We start from the raw sequence: 23905 nt of genomic DNA on the forward strand, positions 1-23905 counted from the left end.
TGAAGGGACGCCTTTTGTTTCTCTCGGAGAAGGGCGGGATGGAGCCGCGTTTGAGGGTTGTTTTAGAACACGAGTTAGCAAGCCAGGGGAAGGGTGGGGAATGATTGAGATTTCTTGTGAAGCCTCGATGTGTCATTCTTAGTGGCGAAAGGGGCGTTTTAGACGACAAGAAGGGAAAGAGAACTCACGTTTTTAGTACCTGCTATGTATGTACTCCGGTGGCTTGTAGCCTTTTGGAGATCAAGCCCCCCCCCCCCCCCCCCCGAAAGTTTATGGAAAGCCAGGGACGATTCTTAAAAAAAAAAAAAAATGGGCGCACATACAGTATTTGTCCTACAATGTATGAGACTCGTGGTGTCCGTGAGCTTACTTCTTTCTGTCTTGTATACCGTACTTGGCACCTTAGTTATAATCTTTGACCTCCACAATAACTTAAGTATCGTCATTTTACAGAGGAGGAAGCTGAGGTTCTGACTTTATTCGCAGGGGGGGGGGGGGAGGGGGGGAGGTTTACTTGAGTCTGTTTGAATCCAAAGCCTGTACTTTTCTTATTGCAAAGCTATCTTTTTGAGATTCAAAAAGGTTTTCAGGTTAAAAAAAAGAAAAAAAAAAAGCCGACTCTTGCATGACCCTTACTATAATGTATTGGTTAACATAGTGTATTGGTTGCTATGAACTTTGGAGCCTGACTGATGTGGCTAAAATCCATTCTCTGCTTCTTACCAGCTACATGACATCGGGTGTGTTCATCTGTCTGTGCTTTAGTTTCTTCATTTGTATAAATGGAGATAATCATAATATTATGTGTCTTACAGGGTTTTATTAACACTAAATGTGTTAAAATGTGAAGTCCCTAGAACTGTGTGTCCATCACAAGTAAATCCTATTATTGTGATTGTGTCCTCCAACATAGACTATGTGGTGGTATTAGAATTTTATGTCAGCCCCCCCCCCCCCATGTATACAAACTCTAATAGCTGAAAAAGAAGTGTATTTTAATAGATACTGCCTTTATAATTATTCCAAGTGTGTGTATAAATATTTTTGCTCTATTTTGGAAATGTGTAAAGAACCTTAAGTTTTCAGTTCTTTTTTTTTTTTAATATATTTTATTGATTTTTCACAGAGAGGAAGAGAGAGGGATAGAGAGTTAGAAACATCGATGAGAGAGAATCATCGATCAGCTGCCTCTTGCACACCCCCTACTGGGGATGCGCCCACAACCAAGGTACATGCCCTTGACCGGAATCGAACCTGGGACCTTTCAGTCCGCAGGCCGATGCTCTATCCACTGAGCCAAACCGGTCCCGGCCAAGTTTTCAATTCTTAAAAAGCTCAAAGAGAGGATGATTTCTCATGTTGATTTGAGTATAGACAGTTTTGTCCTGCTTCTTTCTTTTTATTTATTTATTTATTTATTTATTTATTTATTATTTCTATTTATTTATTTACTTTTTAAACATGCATGCACTTAGATAGCTTGCAGTTCACATATATGATTTTGTAGGTTCTGAATTTTTTTATGTTGAAGTAGTTTTATTATTAAAGTATCTACAGATACTGTATGTGCCTCCTGCTATCACTGGAAATTCCTAATCTTTTCAGAACAGCTTGTCTGTCAGTCAAACTGTCATTCATGGGTAGAGCTGACAGTGACCACTTTTTTGATAAGTTAGAACTTTTTGGTTGTTAGGCAATACATTTTTTAGTAAACATGATTAGTTGTTTGTTTTTTAAAAACATCTGGAGACTGATTAGTATACATAGGTTTAGAGGGAAAATTGCATATAATTAAATAGTAATTTGTATTTAAATTCGGGCACTTGAAAAACTAGAAACACTTTCCTGGTAATATGTACTCTGAACTTTGGAATCCATGAACAATAACAAATTGGGGGGGAAAAAAATCCAAGCAGCTTATCGTATCTATTCTGAGAATTTTCTGATTTCCTTGATTGTTAATACTTAACTAGTATTACTGTAGGAACACCCTGGGGGGATGAGAACATACTTAGAGAAATAGGTTTTGCATTGTAACTTTATTGAAATCTGAGATTCTTTTTTTAAAAAAATGTTATTGATTTCAGGAAAACGTGAGAGAGAGTGATAGAAATATCAATGATGAGAGAGAATCATTGATTGGTTGCCTCCTCAATCCCACTGGGTATTGAGCCCCAAACCCAGACATGCACCCTGACCTGGAATCAAACCATGATCTCCTGGTTCATAGGTAGATGTTCAACCACTGAGCCACACCAACCGGGCATAATCTGAGGTTTGTTGTTTTTTTTTAAAGAACTTTTAAGTCCAGTTGCACTTAAAAAAATAAATAAATAAAAAAATATATTTTTTATTGATTTCAGAGAGGAAGAGAGAGGGAGAGAGAGATAGAAACATCCATGATGAGAGAATCATTGACTGGCTGCCTCCTTCATGCCCCACACTGGGGATCGAGCCTGCAACCTGGGCATATGCCCTGACCGGGAATCAAACTAGTGACCTCTTGGTTCCTGGGTTGATGCTCAACTGCTGAGCCACACCTGGCTGGGCCACAATCTGAGATTCTTATGGGGTCAGATTAAAGTACTCAAATATAGGAAGTTTTGGTGGGAGATGGGGGAGAGGGGAAGTGCTGTTGCTTTGTGTTGAGTGGGAGCAGAAAGTAATTAGTTTTCATTGCATACTTGTGAAAAATAAGTGAGTTTAGCCCTCCTCAGCAGTCAAAAAGGTTGGTTTTTAGTTTTCTGCAATCTTGAAGAGAAAAATTGTTCAAGGCATTCATTCCACAGTTTAAAGTCATTATTGGGCTTAGACTTCATCCCCTTCATTAATTGGTCTAACTTACTAATTTAAGTTGATAACAGATTTCTTTATAAAATTATGATGGCTGATTTGAGTCAGTGTTTAGAGCATGAGCCTAGGACCCAAGGGTCATAGGTTCCTCAGGCCCGGTAGGGGTTCATGTGGGAGGCAACCAGTTTATGTAAGTCTCTCTCAGGTTGATGTCCCCCTCCCTCCCCTCCCCCGTAGGTAGTGTTTTGCACCCTTTCATTCCCATAGCACTATTAAGCTAGTGGAAGCGTTGGCTTTGCTCCCAGGAGGGTGGTGTTATCTGAGAAACTAAGAGCTGATCCTGATTGCAGGGCCCTTCCTGGGCTTCCCTAACACGGTGTCCTCAGTGTGCTCACCTCATAGGTTGTACTGCATGGACCTGTCACATCGTTTTCTTGTCTGTCTGCCTTACAGACCTGTATGTTTTTAGGAGGTCAGAGACCATGGAACTCTCATGGTCAACATATTGCTTGGCATGTGATTCTTAATACACATTTGAAGAAATTAACAGCCGAAACCAGTTTGGCTCAGTGGATAGAGCGTCAGTCTGCGGACTGAAGGATCCCAGGTTCGATTCCGGCCAAGGGCACATGCCTTGGTTGCGGGCATGTCCCCAGAGGGGGGCGTGCAGGAGGCAGCTGATCGATGTTTCTAACTCTCTATCCCTCTCCCTCCTCTCTGTTAAAAAAAAAAATTATATATATATAAATTATATATATATAAATTATATATATATAAATTAACAAATCTTTGTTTGGTAACATTGATTATTAGGCCGACAGAAGTTTTGTCTTGAATACCTTAAGTGTTGAATTTCTTCTTTTTTCTTTTTTTTAAATATATTTTTATTGATTTCAGAGAGGAAGGGAGAGGGAGAGAGAGAAACATCAATGATGAGAGAGAATCCCTGATTGACATGCCCCTCACCCCCCCAGAGATTGAGCCCACAACCTGGACATGTGCCTTGCCTGGTAATCGAACAATGAACTCTGGGTTCATAGGTTAACTGCTGAGCCACACCTGTCAGGCTTGAGTTTCTTCTTTAAATCAAGCCTTCTTAGGTTGCCCTTTCTGTGGTGAGTTGTTTGTCTTTCTGGAGTCTTAACTGAAAAATGCTCTTTTTTTTTTTTCTTCCTTCTGATTATATAAATAATTTGTTTTCCTTAAAAATAAGAGTAGAGCCCTAGCTGGTTTGACTCAGTGGACAGAGCGTTGGCCTGTGGACTGAGGTGTCCCAGGTTCAATACCGTCAAGGGCACATGCCTGGCTTGCAGGCTCGATCCCTAGTAGGAGGCATGCAGGAAGGAGGCAGCCATCAACGATTCTCTCTTTTCATTGATGTTTCTCTCCCTCTCCCTCTCCCTGTCCCAGTCCCTGTTCCTCTCCCTGTCCCTCTCCCTCTTCCTCTCCCTCTCCCTCTCCCTCTCCCTGTCCCTCTCCCTCTCCCTCTCCCTCTCCCTCTCTCTGTCCCTCTTCCTCTCCCCTCCTCTCTGAAATCAATAAAAATAAAAATATTTTTTTAAAAAAGAATAGAATTGAAAGTAATGGATGGTGGTAGAGGTTTTGTTAGCTTTTAAGTATTTGTGTGACAATTCCAGTTCCACTACTCTGGGCTGTAGATCTGGCCATTCGCCTGCCACTTCATGCACAGTTAATGAAATAACTTCCTAGACTTATTGAGGTAGATGACTTGTCAGATTCAGAGAACTGGTTTAAAAATTTTCCTGTTATAGCAAAGACTCAGTGGCCAAGGTCACTTAAGCATAAAAGCTACTGTGCTGTGGGGACATAGGGGCCTATCCTAATTCTGTGGATCAGATTTGGTAGAGTCAGTTCGGTAGGTAGACAAAAACTTCAGGATAAGAGGGAGTTGTAAATAGAAACTGCTATTTTCTGGATTTAGACCACATGTGTCAAACACAAGGCCCGCGGGCCAAATCCGTCCCGCCAGGCCTTGCAATGTGGCCCGCACCGCGCTGTCATCACTGCACTCCGCTGCGTTTCTATAACAATGACAGTTTATGACTGTTCAGTAAACCATTCGGCCCGCGATTTAGGCTGGATTTTAGATTTTGGCCCCTTCTCTGATTGAGTTCGACACCCCTAATTTAGACTAAAGACTGAGATGGGGGCATAAATGAGCTGGTTTTCTATTTTGTTTTTCCCCCAGATATTTCACATAGTTACAAAACGAGTAATGATCAAATTGTCACTTTACTCACGTTAACTTAGAATCCCTTTTTCTTCTTTCTCTGAAAAGTTAATATGTTTATATATATTTGTTATATTATTATTATTATTATTATTATTATTATATTATTATTTATTGACTTCAGAGAGGAAGGGAGATGGGGAGAGAGATAGAAACATCAATGATGAGAGAGAATCATTGATCTGCTGCCTCCTGCACGCCCCCTACTGGGGATTGAGCCCAAAACTTGGGCATGTGCCATTGACTGGAACTGAAACCCGATCCTTCAGTCCGCAGGCTGATGCTCCATCCACTCAGCCAAACCAGGTAGGGCCTCTGAAATATTGAGAATGGTAAACTCTATTTCAGGGGTGCAGTTGAATGTAAAGTATGCTTTCATGTATACTATTCGTTTCATTTTGAGTCTAAAATGCACATTTTTAAAAACATATATATATTTTATTGATTTTTTAGAGAGAGGAAGAGAGAGGGACAGAGGGCTAGAAACATCGATGAGAGAGAACATCGAACAGCTGCCTCTTGCACACCCCCCACTGGGGATGTGCCCGCAACCAAGGTACATGCCCTTGAATGGAATCGAACCCACCCTTCAGTCCGCAGGCCGACGCTCTATCCACTGAGCCAAACCGGTCTTGGCTGAAATGCACATTTTGAGTCTAAAAATATACTACTATTGTCTTGGTGAACTTAACCTTTAAAGCCTAAATTTCCTTTTAACCAGTGAGTGATAACTCCTCCAGCCTCCTACCAGGTTAGAATGATTCAATATGGTGAGAACAGACTTACAAAAGCTTCTCTTTTAAACTAGGAGGATAGTTCATTGTCCCTGGCTTAACTTGGAGGTGCATGCTGTGGGTTTTGGAATGTTTTTGTTGTTTTAAGAAGCAGCATCAGAGGACCAGAGGTTTTCTGTCATTTTGAAGAGAACCGAGGGACTAAAACCTTGGCTAAATTTAGAAATTCCATTTATCAGGGTGAAGAGGGGAGAAATCTGTTAAAAGATAAAAATCTTTCCAAAGTCTGAAATACACTAAAATAGTGCTTGGTAAAGTGGAAGTTGAAAGAAACAAAGGGATAATAAAACTGAATAACTAATTATGAGGTAAATGGAATGCAGGAGTTTTAAAACTCTTGTTAAAATTTTTGAGAAGAGATTTTCTTTTGCAAAACTTTTAGGTAAAACTTCCAGGTCAGCAGGAGAGGGTAGTTGGGGTCAACTAGCTGGCAGGGAAGGGCAGTTGGATGCAACTAGGCCTGCAAGGGAGGGAGGGGAGTTGGGAAAGGAGGGAGGGGAGTTGGGAAAGGATGGCAGGGAGGGGCAACCAGGCTGGCAGGGGAGGGCAGTTAGGGGTGACCAGGTTGGCAGGGGAGGGCAGTTGGGAATGACCGGGCCTGCAAGGGAGGGCATTTGGGGACAACCAGGTCAGTAGGGGAGGGCAGTTGGGAATGACCGGGCCTGCAAGGGAGGGCATTTGGGGACAACCAGGTCAGTAGGGGAGGGCAGTTAGGGGCAACTGGCTGGCAGGCAAGGGCAGTTGAGGGCAACTGGCTGGCAGGGAAGGACAGTTAGGGACAATCGAGCCAGCAGGGGAGCAGTTAGGCGTCAATCAGGCTGGCATTGAGTGGTTAGAGGGTGATCAGGCTGGCAGGCAGAAGCGGTTTGGGGCAATTAGGCAGGCAGACAGGCAAGTGGTTGGGAGCCAGCATTCCTGGATTGTGAGAGGGATGTCTGACTGCTGCTTTAGGCCTGATCTCTGTGGGCCTGGTCATCCCCACAGAGATTGGGCCCAAACAAGCAGTTGGACAGCCCCTGAGGGGTCCCAGAATGGAGAGGGTGCAGGCTGGTGAGGGACTCCTCTCTCCCACCCAGTACATGCATTTCATGCACCAGGCCTCTAGTAGTAAAAAGATAAACAGCTCAATTTTTTAAAAATGGCAGAAGATTTAAATACCAGAGAAGGCTCTCATATAGCCAAAAAAGATATGAAAAGACAATTAATATTGTTAATCCTCACTGGCCAGCATGGCTCAGTGGTTGAGCATTGGCTTATGAACCAGGAGAGCACAGTTCCATTCCTGGTCAGGATATATGCTTGTGTTGCAGGCTTAATCCCCATTGTGTGGCGTGCAGGAAGTAGCCCTATCAATGATTCTCATCATTGATGTTTCTATCTCTTTCCCCCTTTCCCTCTTTTCTGAAGTCAATACAAATAAATGCAAGTTAAAACTACAATGGTATACCACTTCACGCTTACTAGAATAGGTAAGATTTAAAAGATTGACAGTACTGCCTGGCTGGTGCGGTTCAGTGAATGAGCATTGACCTATGAATCAGGAGGCCATAGTTGATTCCTGGTGAAGGCACATGCCCAGGTTGCAGGCTCCATCCTCAGTGGGGAGATAGGGGGGACATGCAGGAGGCAGCCAATCAGTGATTCTCGTCATTGATGTTTCTATCTCTCTCCCCCTTTCTTTTCCTCTCAAATCAATAAAAATATATTTTTTTAAAAAGAAAAAAGATTGACAATATTGGCAGATGTTAGTAACTTGAGCTCATACATTGTTGGTGGAAATATAAGGTGGTACTGTCACTCTGGGAAACAGCTAGGCAGTTTCTTATAAGTTAAATAGTATGTTCTTACCACATCACCCAGTAATCTCACTCTTTGTTATTTACATAAGAGAAATGAAAATGTGTGTTCACACAAAGACTTGTTCTTGAATATTCATAGGGGCTTTATCCATAATAGCCCAACCTTAATGAAAACCAAATGGCCTTCAGCTGATTCATGGATAAACATATGGTTACATGTCCATATAGTGGACTACTACACAACAATAAACAGGAATGAACCACTGATACATGGAACAACATATATGGATCTGAAAATCATTATATCAAGGGGAAAAAATGCCACACATTAAAGACTAAGCCAGTTAGACCCTCAGGTACACTCAGTGCCATCTTTCTCATTTATTGTGGGTTGGGCTCCTGCACAAACTACCGTCACATCCTGGCAACCCAGCACCTTGGTTTGCACATAGAGCCATTTTCTCGAGGCACTCCTGTAGGGCCAGGACACCTGAATCTAGTTTCCAGTTTCATCCAGTCTTCCTTTCCCTTATATGCAGGTCTTGCTCCAAAGAGCAGCTGAATTCCTTCCTCTTCTCAGTGGGTCTCCATTTTATATCTGAGGTAACTTAAGAGCAGTTAAGAAGCTTATCATTCAGTAGAGAGATTTGTAGTCTTGACCACTATGTTGTATGTATTTAGAATCAGTCACTCTATCTAGTTTGGCTCCTGGTAGTCCTTCTAATCACTGTGCATTCATAATGCTGAGCTTTATATCACTTCCTTTCTTGACTCAGTACTTTTGTTTATGTTGTTTTTTTTCTGCCTAGGATGCTAGTCTTTTCCTTTTTTTCTGCCTTGCAAGTGTTTACTCATTAAATAACAACTGTATTGTCTTTCCTCTGAAGACTTCTCTATTTGCTCAGGCAAAGTTACCTCTCTCCCTTTGCCCATCATACATTGTTTATTCTTTTGTGGTACTTGCCACATTATATTGCCCATCTCCCACCTTGTCTTATTTATCCTTGTGACTTGAGCTTTTAGCACACAGTCTGGTATATAGCAAATTATCAAGAAAGATAAAGTAAATGAACGATACAGAAGAACCTGAAAATGTTGGTAGTCCTTGGGGAAGCATAGCAGAAAAAAATAGGTGTGAGTATATGGGATGGGTGGTAATACACCAGAAGTGAGCCGGAGGTATAGTGCTTTTCAAACTTTTCAGCTCAAATGTAGTACTTCTAGTGGTAGAAGATAGTGGGTGTGGAACCCCATGGAGGCTAGAAGCAGAGCCCCAAGCAGCCTTTCTGCCTCAAGTACAAAATGTCTAGGAATATTTTTAACATGTCCCAGTTGTATCTTTAGAAATTCGTGCATATTTTGCATTCTATTTTATTACTGTGAATTTTTTTAAACATTTTAATATTAAAATATTTTCTCTTCACCCACCTCATTTTCAAGTACCTAGATGCGGCAGGAACACATTTCCTTTATCTTCTGGCTTCTAGTATATTCTGGAGTGCTCCAATGCCCAAATCTGGGAAGTATGGAATGGGATTATAGTCTAATATGGCACGTTCTAGTTTCCTTCGATTTGGGGATTGTCTCCTCAGGAGTATTATGTCATGGAACTGAGGAGGGTGAGCTCATCCTGTTCTGACTAACTCGGCTGTTCCTGGAAGGCTGCAGTCAGTTGGAGGCACCTCATTACTAGTTCACTGGGGACTAGCTGGAGAGAGTTCACAGAAGACCCACAGGAATGATTAAGAGACTGGAGGGGCTGACTGATGAGGAAAGAATATAAATGAAAACTGTATAACTTGGCTGAACCAAGATAGCAGGAATACACAACTATATAAATATCTCAAGAGTATAAACTTAATAGGGGAGGGCAATCTTTTATGGTGGGATTTTGGGGTGGAGAATAGTCCAAAGATGAAATTAAGCAAGGGAAAATGTAAACTAATTATATAAAATATCTGATGGCTCACTTTATTTCTTGGAACCTTCTTAGACCACAAACCTATAGGCCTTTTGCTAATTGAATGATTTGCTTTTTACGTTGATGTCCCTGTACCCATGGTTGGTGCTTCTGTGTAGAGAATGCTGGAGACTACATCTTGACAAGCCAGTGTCTTACTTTTGCCCTGTCTTGTTTTGTGGAACTCTGTGGGTGATACTTGGAACTCGAGTGTGCTGCCACTGCATCTTTTTTTTTATTTTTAATTTTTTTATAAGTTTTTATTGTTCATATTATTACAATTGTTCCTCCCCCCCCCCCCACCATTGCTCTCCTCCACCAGGTTCCCACCCCACCCTCTGCCCTTTCCCCTCTCCCCATTGTCCTCATCCATAGGTGCACAGTTTATGTTCAGTCTCTTCCCACGCCCTCTCTCCCCTTTTCCCCAAGAATCGTCAGTTCACTCCCCTTCCATACCTCTGATTCTATTATATTCAATAGTTAATATTGTTCATCAGATTTTTTTAATTTCCTTGGTTTTTAGATTCACTTGTTGATAGTTACGTATTTGTTGTTCATAATTTTTATCTTTGTTTACTTTCTCTTCTGAAAGAACCCCCTTTAGCAATTCACATAATTCTGGTTTGGCGGTGATGAACTCCTTTAGCTTTTTTTTATTAGTGAAGCTCTTTATCTGGCCTTCGATTCTGAGTGATAGCTTTGCTGGGTAGATTATTTTTGGCTGTAGGTTCTTGCTATTCATCACCTTGAATATTTCTTGCCATTCCCTTCTGGCCTGCATGGTTTCTGTTGAGAAGTCAGCTGACAATCGTATAGGTGCTCCTTTATAGGTTACTACCTTCTTTGCTCTTGCTTCTTTTAATGTTCTCTCTTTGTCTTTTGCTCTTGGAATTTTAATAATGATGTGTCTCGGTGTGGTCCTCTTTGGATTCCTTTTGTTTGGGGTTCTAGGCGCTTCCTGGACTTGTAAGTCTAATTCTTTCACCAGGTGGGGGAAGTTTTCTGTCACTATTTCTTTCAGTATGTTTTCGATATCTTGCTCTCTTTCATCTTCTGGGACCCCAATAATTCTGATGTTGGTTCGCTTGAAGTTGTCCCAGAGGTTTCTTACATTATCTTCAATTTTCTGGATTCTCTTGCATTCTAGCTTCTGTGGAGGAGTGTCTTCTGGCTCTTTATGTTCCAAATCTTTGACTTGATTCTTGTGATCTTCCCTTCTGTTTTTAGGACTCTGTAAAATATTTTTTATTTCAGACAATGTATTCTTTATTTCTTGTTGATCCCTTATCATTTCTCGATGACTCCTTATTAATTCTAGTTGATCTCTTTTCATATCCTCATAGGCCTTATCCATCTTTTCTAGGAAATTCTTGAAAAACCTTATAAGCGTAGATTTGAACTCTATATCCAGACACTTTTTGTCCTCCATTTCTTTCGTTTGTGATCTATTTTGTTGTCGCATTTCGCAGTTACAGATGGGACGGGGTTTCAGGGTGGAGCCTGCAGCTTTGGCTTCCGTCAGCCCCGCCCTATGCGGGTCCGTCAGTGCTCTCTGCCGGCGCCTCTGAGAGAAAGGTGCCCTCGATTTTCGCCTGCTGCCAAAATGTCTATGCTCTCCCACAATGAGCCCGGTATTGGGGTTCAGTTCAGTTGGAAGTGGAGTTGGAGGTGGTGTTCAGAGCAGTCTGGAGCCCCAGTCTCCTTCCCTTCAGGGCAATCCCGCAGCACAGCCGGCCGTCCCTTCTCTGCGCGCAGTGTGCTCGCCGCCGGGACCTCCTTTCGCCGCTTCCCCGGAGTCCCGCCTTACAGCCCGGCTCCCTATGGCTGAGCCTGAGTCCCCGGGGTCTGGCTTAAAACTGGGGTTCAGAGCAGTCGGGGGCCCAGCACAGTCGGAGTTTTATCTCCTTTCCGCTAGGGAACGCCCGCCAGGCACTCGGCCTCCCTCCTCTCCGGCTCCGTCCTCTCCGCGCGACGCGTCTCTGTACCTTGGCTTTTCCAGCTCCTCCGCACCTCCTTCTGGTTTTCTCCTTGCTTCTCACTGTAGAATTTCCAGTCAGTCAACCTTCCTCTAGTTCTGGGCAATGTCCGTTTTATATTTTAGTTGTATTTTATTGAAATTGTTGTGTGCGGCTGCGGCTAGGTGTTCACCTGGGCGCAGCCATCTTGGATCTCCCTGCCACTGCAACCTCACCAGAATCTAGGTGGACTTTCACATAATTCCCCCCCCACACACACACACAGTTTTTAAGAGAAGCACTTTAAAAGTAGAGACTGAGTTTGGTGATTTGTATTGTAATAATTTTAGAAAGCCGTATATATTGAATAGTATTTGGTTCCTGAGTTACTGGTTTTAAGAAATTACAGCCTTGGTGAAATGCAAGCATAAACTTTGTATGAAACACATACTTTGGGAAATGATTGTATAAAATTCCTACTTGGGGTGCGAGAGGCATAAAACTTTTAAATAACAGTTGAAATTAGCCAGAAGAAATATTTGCAGAATACTGCTCTTTTCCTAGAGGGCATAGAAGAACTGGAAAAAAATGGTTTCATGCTTTTTTTGGTTTATAAAAATGAGTTCTTGTATACAAGGCAATTATATAGCTTTAACAAGATCGCTACATCAGAGATTGGTAAGCTTTTTTTGTAAAGGGTCAGATAGGAAAACTTCGTAGGCCATACGTCTCTGCTGCAAGTATTCTGCTGTTGTAGTGCAAAAGCAGTCATAGACCTTATATAAACGAATGAACTTGGCTGCGTTCATTCTTTTTATACAAACTTTTTTTTTTTTTTAAACAGGCAGTCATCTGGATTTGGCCTGGAGGCTGTAGTTTGCCAATTTCTGCACTAGACCCCTTGCTTCCCAAAGCTTGATCTGCAGACCAGTAGCATCAGCATTACCTATGAGCCTGTTAGAGATGCAGAATACTGGGTCTCTTCTCAGGTGGACCCAGTATTCTGCATCTCTAACATCTCTAGAGTCTAACCATGCTTCTCAAATTTTAACATGCATAGGAACTTGCAGAAGTATAAGCTCTGAGACAGAACTCTGAACATCATAGGCAAAAGATGAGTAAGACCCAAGGTGTTTCCTCAGAAAGCCCACAATCCATTAGGAGAGACTATAAATCAATAATTATAATATAGACTAATCCTGTCTAATAAAGAGGGAATATGCTAATTGACCCTCATGCCATCACAAATATGGAGTACCCACAGCCAATAAGAAGGGAATATGTTAATTGACTGCCCCACCCTCAAAGATGGCAGTGTCCGCAGCCACAAGATGGTGGTGCCTAGTCCCCTCACTCCACACGCCTGCCTCCAGAGCCCCCCAGTACCTTCAGCCCCTAGCCGCCCAGGTCTGGCCCGAGGTGCAGGCAAGCCTTGGATGGTGGCTGCCCAGTTGCCCAGGGCCACCCCAGACTCAGATAACCAGGGCCAGCTGAGGCTTGGGCTGCTGGCAGTAGAGGTGTAGTGGGGTGTCATCTTCCCCTGATCGCTGGATTGCCTCCCACTTGAGGGCTTCCGGACTGTGAGAGGGGGCACACTGGTCTGAGGGGACCCTCCTCCAGTGATGAATTTTCATTCACCAGGCCTCTAGTAAATACTATAATAGAGGTATCTTCGGCATAGAAGTAGCACAAAGAAGGAAGTGGTTAGTTCTGCCAGGTGTGGAGGAGCCCTTTGAGAGGCTTGGGAGTTGAACCGGGAAGCAAGGTTGTGCTTGAGTTGAGTCTTCTTTTTATTTTAAATTCTCACCCAAGGATATTTTTCCCATTGATTAATAGAGTGGAAAGGGTGGGGAAAGAGAAAGAAACACTGTTGTCAGAGAGAGAGAGACATCGATTGGTTGCCTCCTGCACATGTCTCTACTGGGACTAGGGAACTTGTAACCCATACCCTTGACCTGAAATCAAACCTAGGACCCTCCAGTCCACAGGCCAACACTCTAACCAAGACTCAACTTTAAGTTGAGTCTTGAAGCTCATTAGAAGCATTGGGGACAGTGGATGGGGGAGTGAGGGAGGTAAACATGATAGTTCATGATTGGGCACAGTAAAGAATTAGGAATTATTTGATTTAATAATCAAATAGCTGATCACAGGATTGGAGGCCCATTAATATCACAATGAACAGAAATAAAAGTTTAGTACATTCTGTTATCTTGAGCTAATTTTTTAACTGTTTCCTTATTGGAAAAAGAGACAACTTGCCTGTTCTTTCCCTTTTTTGAAAAACAAGTACTTATTTTCCAGAATTAGAAACTTTTTATATGCTCTTGCCTCATAAAAGAATTTGGAGAATGCTAAATGTAGAGGTAGAAAATAAAAATTATTTATAATTTCATGCATCAAGAAATGACCACTGTTAACATTTTTTTATTTCTTCCAGTCTTTTTTATGTAATGTAATATTTTAAAAAGTGGGCTCATGCTATGTAAATAATTTTTTTGTTTTTTCATTTAACATTTTATTTATGAGTGATTCCTTATGTTGTTGTTTTTTGTGTCATTTAAAAAAATGCTTATATATCATTCTAATGGATCTCTGATAGTTTATGTAACTCATCTCTTGTTTGCAGATCTTTTAAGCTGGTTCCAGTTGCTAGTTGTCCTAGGTTTTGGCTCATGTACTTGGCGAGTCTATCTCCATATTTTAAAATAAATATGTATACTTATTTATCTTTAATTATAAAAGTTTTCCAACTTGTTTGATCCGATGGCCTTCCCTCATTCGGTTCTTGTGCTCTTATTAGCATTTTGTGTTTTCTTTCTTAGTTTCCCATGGTAGAGAAGCAGTAGAGTAGTTCTTAAGAGCATGTATTGTAGATGCAGGTTGGCTGGGTTTGACTCAACTCAACTATACATTTGTGTATAATTTTTGAGAAAGTGCCTCAGTTTCCTCATCTGTAAAGTAGGGATAATTATATCTCTGTCTTGGGGTTATGAGTTAATACATATGAAGCATTGAGAGCAGAGCAGTTCCTGCCATGTAGAAAGAGACTGTTTCTTTCCACTTAGTGATTTGTAGGCTCTTCTCATTTGTTTTATGGTTTGTGTATGTCTTGCCATAACTCCTTCCTGCCACATTAGTTCATGAATATCTTTGAGGGAGACTTACTTTACTGAACTTTATTGCTCAGTGACTTTATCTTGAAAGTTCACAGATTTTATTATTTGAAAGATAAGATCAGCATTGTTTAATCATGTCTTGGAAATACATGGGGAGCCCTCTGTCACTTGTCCCACCTGTACCATGTCCTCATTTCTCTTCTCCTTGTGGCCAGACTTTGTGCTCCCGCCCCATCAAACTGAAACTGTGCATGTGGTTGTGAGGCTCATTCTGCTAAAGGGTTGGAATCAACGAAATGGTGGAGCTTCCTTCTGGGAGTGACACAATTAAGGCAATGAGATTTGACTTTTCTTGTGGAATTTTAATTGGGAAAACTTTGTCAGGGTTTACCTGCCCTTGGCTATTTTTAGTGTCCCAAGGTTTCCACTACCTATCTTTTCTTGTTTTCTGGTCATTCTTTTTCAGAAATAAAAACCTATTCCACCAACCCTTTTTTTTCCTTTGTAGGATGGGATCCTGAGACAGCAGATGAGATGCATCCTTTGCCAGTTGATTGCGCCTTGCACTAGGGAGAAGCCCAGGAATGATATATTTGAGGGTTATATTTCTCCACCCTGGAAGTCACCCAGTTTGTTCCAGAAACATTGATTGTCTGCTTCTTTGACGCACCCTCAATGAAGGTCTGATGGACAGACACTTTTTGTTGACCTTGCGGCTGTTTTCTCTCTTGTGGAAGTTGAAGACAAGGTGATAGGGCCAAGTTACCTGCTTTGGTGAATAGAAGTGCTCCACTTGGTTCTTAGAACATGGGCCCTCGCTTAAAGGTAAGGCAATAGTCTAGTTAAGATTCAGTTGTTACTGGGATACAGAACATGGACCCAGTTCTTTTTCAGCAAGGAAAAGCTATGGGCGTGCACAGTTGCAATTCCCAGCAGGATATCTTTGAGTATAAAGAAATCAATTCTCCATTTCTGGGAAATGACTGTTCACAATTGATTCTCAACGTTAGGACTAAAATTTATTTGGTGTAATTATAAATTGTTATACTAAAATAAACCGCAAAGAATTTTAGAGTATGTATATCAGTCAGCTTTCTCACATTCCCTTGAGACAAATATTTTCAAGTATTTCCCCCTTCCCCTCCTTTTGTAGGTAATGTAAGCCAAAGTGCTGTAGTATTAAGCAACTTGCCTGGGATCTTTTAGAAAGCAAGTGATATTTCTGCACTAGATAATTGGTACTGCATTCCATTTTCGTCTGTCATGGTTTATTTTTATTTCAAAAGATTTAAAAGGGGGCCATAAGCATTTATCTCTCTAATTTTAGCCTGGCCATGAAATTCTCATAGCAAGACTGGGTGATGTTTTTCATGCTTGTTTTTTTGTATTCATTTTCTTAAATCTTTTCCTAAATACCTCACTGTGCGAATGACTCCATTCTTTTTATAATTTAGTGTTGTAGGAGGTTAAGAACATTGGGATTCAGAGTTAAACATGGGCTCAAGTCTTAGCTCTGTCACTTAACCAGCTGAAAGATGTTCAGCAAGTTAACTTTTCTAAGTCAGCTTTTTTTTTAATCTGTAAAATGGGAATAATAATGCTTATTTTACCAAGTTGTTAGAGTGACAATTACTTAAGCTAACATATAAAACACTTAGTGCAGTGTTTGGCCTGTGATAAGTAGATCAGTAAGGGGGTTGTAAGTTATTAGTTATTACATACTACTGTATATAATAACTTATGTGAATAGTACTATGTAATAACTCATAGTAGTATGTAAGTTATCATATGATACTATTCTGCTAGCTTAGGGTTTCACAGTTTGCTGAATTGTATAAAGGCAAGAACACTAAAGAAATGAATTTGAAAACAAAGTATTCAAAGTAGCTAATTGCATGAAATTTTATGATAGAGACTTAACATACTGCTTCTTTGTACTTGAATTAGACTCAGGAAGAGTTCCAAAATTATTTTATGAAGGAGAAGTATGAGCAGCAGAAAGTGGAGGGTGCTGTGGAAACTTATAGAAACATGAAAGCTCAAGATGAGGAAGATATGATCATAAAACTGCATGGATATTGTGCCATGCATGAGAACCCATGACTCTAAGCCATGGTATTGGATACATATTTGTGGAACTGAAGAGCTTATAACCTCTGACTCAAGTGAATATCTTGCTAATTAGGAGTTTTAAAAACTAACTAAAATGAAGGTCCCATCTGGAAAATTCCTGATCCTTAGACATTCTGGACAAAGAAGAGAACAGACATTTGATTTTATCCAGGGAGTATCTAAAACAGTTAAACTGCCCTTTTTGGCTCTACCAAGTCATCTAGCACATTTTATAAGGTACAGACGGTTGCTTTTTTTTTAAAGATGATAGCAACTTTTCAGCATAGAGGACACTCAATAATTGTGACCCCAAAATTTTGTGTCTATAGTCTCTTTATAATAGACCCTTTTGGGAGCAGCTTAATCCATGTGTATTGGCAATGCTAATGTTATCTTGTCTGGAAGGACTTTAGAGATATCTGTGAAACTTGACACAGTTATTCCTCAAATTACCTACTCTCTGTGGATTCCATTGGGTGTTTGTGATCAAAGGAACTGCTACCATTTTTGTCTCCCTCTTAAAAATTTTTCACACAATCAGACATAAAGTTTTCCTTCTTTAAAAAAAAAATTGCTTTGATCCCTCCCAAATCTGAGCCTATAAACTTTCAGATGTCTTATCTCTAAGTAACATTCTAGTGCTGATATAAGGTTCTGGGTTGAGTTAATATTGACAACCTTAATATATATTGAGCCTAAAAGAAAGAGTGAATTCAGTGCATTGTAGAATCGAGAGCACATATAATTTATACATCCTAGGTCAAAACTCAGTGATAAGATATGAACATCAATGTATATTGCATTTTTCTTGGCAGTAACTTGGGTGGTTCAAACGTGTAATGACAATTGAAGTCTTATTCTGGAAACAAGCTTAATAACAGTGAAAGTTTACCCCCAAACTCTAGCTCTTGTTTGAATTATTAGGATCTTGGCAGCATCACTTAGGATGATAAGTACAGTCTCCTCCTTTTGTTCCTCTCCTGGGCCTTCCTGCTGAGCTCATCTTCCACAGGGCCCATCAGTTTATCTGATTGGTAATAGCAAAAATGACTTCTCTTACATGCCCACTGCTTGTTATTGGAATGACCCAGAGTTCATTTTAATTATGTAATGCCAACATGATGATGATAATACTTGCTTTTAAAAATCCACATTTTTATGTAACTATTTCTATTTAGGTGAATTACTTCCAGAAGACAAACATAGGGGAAAAGTGACTCCATTATCCTCTTTGCTTGTGTTAATTAGCACAATTTGCTTTGAGGAGGGAAACTATCTTGGGGCTTTGGAAGATGAAAGCCATGCTATTGCATTTTGTAATTAGCAATAAAGCAAATGGCTGTTTGTGGTATTCCTAGGGTGGTCGGCAGATTAGAAGTCTTTAGGGAGAAGGATGCAGTCTCTTTGTCTGAAATATGGCAGAGGGCACCTGTCAAGCTGAAATGACTGTAAGAAAGATTTGGAGAAAAAAACTGAACAAGCTTTCTTTTGCAGCTGCAGCTGTGATCCTCGGCTGTCTGTTGGCATTGAAGGGACCTGATGTTTTACGTTATTGGTATGTTATGAAAAAAAGCTCTTTTTATTATCTTTTTGTTGGGGATGCGTATATCCTTTTTGCCCCCCTGTCAATCCTCTTTCCTCTTAAAAATAGACTTGGACATATTTCTAGTCATGCCAGAAAGTACCTTCACAGAGTTGGCAGTGGAATTCATATATTTGGGAAATATTTATTGCCTAATTATACTCAGTGCCAGACACTATTTCCGGCCTAGTCAAAAGTCTGATAAGGCAAAAATCTGCATATAAAAAGTTCATACTATGAATGAGGAGATAGATGGTCAAGAGGGAGAAAAGTTATAATAGGTGTCTGTAAAGTGTTTGAGGGAGCCCAAAAGAGGGAACTCCAAATTCTAGAGGGGGTTGAGGAGACTTTTGCCAAGTGGTCAAGGGAGGAGGATGTTTCCAAATGGAAGGAATATAATGCACATTCTTTTTACTTCTTTTGTGAGAGCCCAGCACCTAGGGAGGTGGTGGGGCAGGCATGATATGTGGTACATGGTATAGAACAAGGGTTGACGAACTTTTTCTATAAAGGGCTAAAAGTAAATGTTTTTAGCTTCCCAGCCTATATAGTGTGTCACAACTACCAAGCTCTTTTAGTTTAGGATAAAAGCAGCCCTAGACAATATGTAAATGAATGGGTGGGGCTTCATTCCAATAAAACTTTATTTTAAAAAACGGGCCGCGGTTGAGATTTGGCCCGAGGACAGTTGTGTCTGAGTCCTCGTATATAAATCCCTCTCATCACCCACAGAGGTACACGCAGTACAGTGTTTCTTTGGAAGTCTTACTATCTCTTCCTGACTTCCTTCACTTTTTTTTTTTTAAATATATTTTATTGATTTTGTACAGAGAGGAAGGGAGAGAGACACAGAGCTAGAAACATCAATGAGAGAGAGTCATCGATCAGCCGCCTCCTGCATACCCCCTACTGGGGATATGCCCGCAATCAAGGTACATGCCCCTGACTGGAATCCAACTCGGGACCTTTCAGTCCTCTAGCCGACGCTCTATCCATTGAGCCAAACCGATCTTGGCTTCCTTCACTTTTGAGAGATGGCTAGCCTGTCCCATAATGAGAAGCTGTCATGTGTAACTGGCAGGTGTCTGTGTGTTCTCTCTTCCACACAGGTGGAATCACAGTATCTGTGGTTGCATTCTTCTTCACAATTAAGTTCCTCTTCGAGCTCGCCGCACGTGTAGTCAGCTTCCTCCAGAATGAGGACCGTGAGCGCCGAGGGGACCGGACTATTTATGACTACGTGCGGGGAAATTACTTGGATCCCCGCTCTTGCAAAGTCTCCTGGGATTGGAAGGACCCCTATGAGGTGGGCCACAGCATGGCCTTCCGAGTGCATGTAAGGGAATGTTTCTGTCTCCATACCCATTGGGGTTTCTGAGTCACTACTTGTCAGAGCCCAGTTCAGTCTGTTAGTGGTGCTGGCCTAGAATGTTAACATTTTTCTTTGTTTTTCAGTCTCTCCCAGGCACTTGGGAATTGTTAGTATCTGAGGAGTCACGGATTTCTCTAGCACTTTGGTTTAATGGGTGCTTAGCTTTGAAAAAGTATAAACTTAATTACCTCTTCAAAATAAGAAAAATATTACTAAATAGAATTGGCGTTATTGTAGATTTAGAGGTTGGCAAACTATGGCCCAAGGCTTAAATCAGGCACACCTCTTATTTCTGTAAATACAGTTTTATTGGAATACAGCTACACCCATTCATCTTCCTGTATTGCCTATGAGTAGTAAGCCACAATTGAATAGCTGTGTATGACCTATAAAGCCAGAATTATTTACTCTGTGGCCCTAGAAATAGTGGGCTGCTTCCCAGTGATGACTTTACTATAGTACCATGCTTGGTTTTGTAGCCAGAACACCCCTAGCCTTGCCTGGTGCTTTAGTTCACTCAGTGCCAGTGGTACCCATTGACTTACCTTTACATCGGATCAGCAGTGATAACATAAGAAGGGCTGGTAAGAAGAGGCAGCATTTGTGGAATGTCAAGCTGAAATTGATTTAATGGTATATCTTAACCCCTGTCCTAGAAACAAGTTAAGAATTTGTTCATGATTTAATGGTTTTCTTTGAAGTGTTAAGAGAATTTCTCCCTGTGTCTGCAGGACTGTAGGAGGGGTTGGGTACTGGGTTTTACCAGCTACCTCCTTGCTCCCCCACAGTTCTTTGAGTTAGATGGCTAACGATTTTCTCTCCCTATTCACTAATGGGTGACCCTCTTCTTCCCACTGCAGTTATTCTATAAGAACGGGCAGCCTTTTCCTGCACATCGGCCTGTGGGACTAAGAGTTCACATCTCTCATGTTGAGCTAGCAGTGGAAATCCCGGTGACCCAGGAAGTCCTCCAGGAGCCCAGTTCCAATGTGGTCAAGGTGGCCTTCACTGTGCGCAGGGCTGGGCGTTATGAGATCTCAGTGAAGCTCGGTGGATTAAATGTGGCCTACAGTCCCTACTACAAGATCTTTCAGCCTGGTACATTATTCTTCCTGTCCCCTTTCTTCCTTTCTCTCCTTCCCTCCCTCTTCCCCCCCCCTTTTTCTTTTTCTTTGTAATTACACCTATTTTTGAATAATACCTTTATTATAGAGATTTAATTCACATGCTATAAATTCATCCATTTAAAATATACAGTTTTAAAATTCATAGAGTTGTACAACTATCACCACATTCAATTTTGGAGCATTTTCATCACAGCCATGATCCTGTACCTGTTTGTAGTCCCTCCTCATTTTCCCCAAATGCCCCAGATGTAGGCCACCATCAATCTGCTGCTTCTGGATTTGCTTCCAGTGGCTACTACTTTACTGTTTACATTCAGATCAGTGTAATCATAACATACATGGATTTTTTGTGACTGGCCAGTTTCACTTAGCATAATGCTTTTAAGATTTATGTATTCATGTTTTAGCATGGTTTAATACTTATATATTTTTATTTCCAAGTAATAGTCCATTGTATAGAATGCTGCAGTTTATTCATCAGTTGATAGGCGTTTGGGGGTCATTGCTTTTGGCTGCAATGCATAGTGCCACCGTGTACATTTTTGTGTGGACACACATTTTCATTTCTTGAAGAGTGGAATTGCTGGGTCATCAGCCAGGTAAGTTCTTAAGGAATAAGGGTGCCAGAATAGACAAAAGGTAAATTCTTCTAATTTTTGAAAACTTTTCAAGTAAAACCACCTTGACTTAATCCCACTCTTGCTGCCATTGTTTTACTTCTCATTGAAGATTTTAAAAATATATATATTTTATTGATTTTTTTACAGAGAGGAAGGGAGGGGGATAGACAGTTAGAAACATGGATGAGGGAGAATCATCAATCAGTTGCCTCTTGCACACCCCCTACTGGGGATGTGCCCGTAACCAAAGGTACATGCCCTATGACCGGAATTGAACCCGGGACCTTTCAGTCCCCAGGCTGATGCTCTATCCACCGAGCCAAACCAGTTTCGGCTGGCAGGGTGATCAATCTTGGAGGTGTGGAGGCGGAGGCTCCATAATTGCCCCAAAGAGGGAGGCCCAGGCCATCCTCTACAGGGCTATTGATCAGGGGTCTCAATGATTGATCGCCCTGCAAAGGGAGGCCCAGGCTACCTGGCTGAAGTCCCTATGGTGGGTGGGTGGGGCCTCCCTATGTGGGATGGTTGATAGCGGGGCTTCCGGACTGTGAGAGATCATAGGGCGGGCTGAGGGACCCCACCCTCCCTGAGTGCAGGAATTTCGTGCACTGGGCCTCTAGTTTTTATATAAGAGACTTGGGTCAAGGTTTTTTTGTTTTGTTTGTTTGATGTAGTTGTTCAGTTGCTCCAGCACCATTTGTTGCAAAGGCTATTTTTGCCCTGTGTTACATTGCTTTTGCACCTTTGTCAAGGATGAGTTGGGTGTATTTGTAGGGGTATGTTTATGGGTTCTTTGTTCTGTCCATTGATGGACATGTCTATCCCTCCACCAATATCACAGTCTTGATACGTAGCTATGTATATAATTCTTGAAATGGAGTAAACTGACTCTTACTACCTCACTCTTCTATTGCATAATTATTTTAGCTATTCTAGGTTCTTTGCCTTTTTGTATATATTTTAGAATAATATTATCTAAAGCTACAAAACCTTGCTGGGATTTTGATAAGAACTATGTTAAACCTTTATATCATTTGGGGAGATTTGACATCTTTACTGTGTTGAATCTTTCAATTCATAAGCACGGTACATCTCACCATTTATTTAGACTTTTTTTTATTTCTTTAATCAGTATCTTGTTTTTAATAATATATCTTATTTGTATATGTTTTATCTGATTTGCATCTAAGTAGTTGCTTTTGTGTGTGTGTGTGTGTGTGTGTGTGTGTGTGTGTGTGTTTTCTTTTTTGTGACTTTTTAGCACTTAGTTTTAAGGCCTATCTAACTTATAGATTTCTAATAGACTCTAGGCATTGTGTCCGTAACTCAGTTCTGTTTTCTCCAAGTTCTTCTCTCATTTTTTTTAGTGCTTGCAATAGTTAGGAATTTGTAAAAATGAGTCCTTAAAGTTTATTTGAATTAATCTCTTTGTTTTCTATCTTTTTCTCTGCCTCTTAATGGTGGTGGTGATGGTGGTGTTTTTTTTAAAAATATATTTTTATTGACTTCAGAGAGGAAGGGAGAGAGAGAGATAGAAACATCAATGATGAGAGAGAATCATTGATCGACTACCTCCTACACACCCTACACTGGTTGGTGATCGAGCCTGCAACCCAGGCGTGTGTCCTGACCAGGAATTGAACGTGAACTCATGGTTCATAGGTCGATGTTCAACCTCTGAGCCATGTTGGCTGGGCCTTAGTGGTATTGTTTATCCCTCGGGGTTGGGTTGGGACACAGCTCTCTTTGTGCCCTGAAAAGCGCCTGTTAGATTCCATTGTCTTTATTCCAGGAATGGTGGTTCCTTCCAAGACCAAAATTGTGTGCCATTTTTCTACTCTTGTGTTGACCTGTGGGCAGCCACACACCCTTCAGATAGTGCCCCGAGATGAGTATGACAACCCTACCAACAATTCCACGTCCTTGAGAGATGAGCACAATTACAGTTTGTCCATTCATGAGGTAAGCATCTTCCCCCTTCTTTCTCGGTGTTTCTTTCTCTGCCATTCTCACCCTTTCTAATTCACTTCCATCTCTTCTCTCTTTCCTGACTTCTGTGCTTTCCTTTCTTCCTTCATTTGATAATACCTATCTCATTAGTAACTATGAGCCTTCGATTAGCTCATAGATAGGATAGTTTTTTGTAAAGAGTAAATTAATGTGCAAATACAGAAAATTATATATGTTTAGTGATGCTTTGTTTTCCTTTATTAGCTTGGTCCCCAAGAAGAAGAGCAAACCAGTGTCTCATTTGAGAAGTCAGTGACATCCAACAAGCAGACCTGCCAGGTCTTCTTGCGCCTCACCCTGCATTCTCGTGGTTGCTTCCATGCCTGCATTTCGTACCAAAATCAGCCAATCCATAATGGCGAATTTGACATTATTGTCCTAAGCGGTGAGTTGAAAGAAAAGCTGTGATTT

The 23905-nt window shown here is 41.1% G+C and overlaps 1 protein-coding gene across 5 annotated transcripts in view; it reads left to right on the forward strand.

Moving 5' to 3' along the window:
• Positions 1 to 23905, forward strand: part of AREL1 (apoptosis resistant E3 ubiquitin protein ligase 1) — a 38010-nt gene that overhangs the window by 429 nt on the left and 13676 nt on the right. For 3 of the 5 annotated variants that reach the window (XM_036431393.2, XM_036431370.2, XM_036431377.1), the window contains exons 2-7: positions 15180 to 15496; positions 18278 to 18338; positions 19475 to 19701; positions 20598 to 20835; positions 23277 to 23446; positions 23699 to 23879. In XM_036431393.2, the coding sequence (XP_036287286.1) occupies positions 18323 to 18338; positions 19475 to 19701; positions 20598 to 20835; positions 23277 to 23446; positions 23699 to 23879 (832 nt within the window). In that variant the 5' untranslated portion in view covers positions 15180 to 15496; positions 18278 to 18322. The remainder of the gene's footprint in view (positions 1 to 15179; positions 15497 to 18277; positions 18339 to 19474; positions 19702 to 20597; positions 20836 to 23276; positions 23447 to 23698; positions 23880 to 23905) is intronic. The other 2 variants (XM_036431382.2, XM_036431403.2) reach the window with 2 other exon arrangements.

Source organism: Pipistrellus kuhlii, unplaced genomic scaffold (assembly GCF_014108245.1).
Source record: "Pipistrellus kuhlii isolate mPipKuh1 unplaced genomic scaffold, mPipKuh1.p scaffold_m20_p_1, whole genome shotgun sequence".
Lineage (NCBI taxonomy): Eukaryota > Metazoa > Chordata > Mammalia > Chiroptera > Vespertilionidae > Pipistrellus > Pipistrellus kuhlii.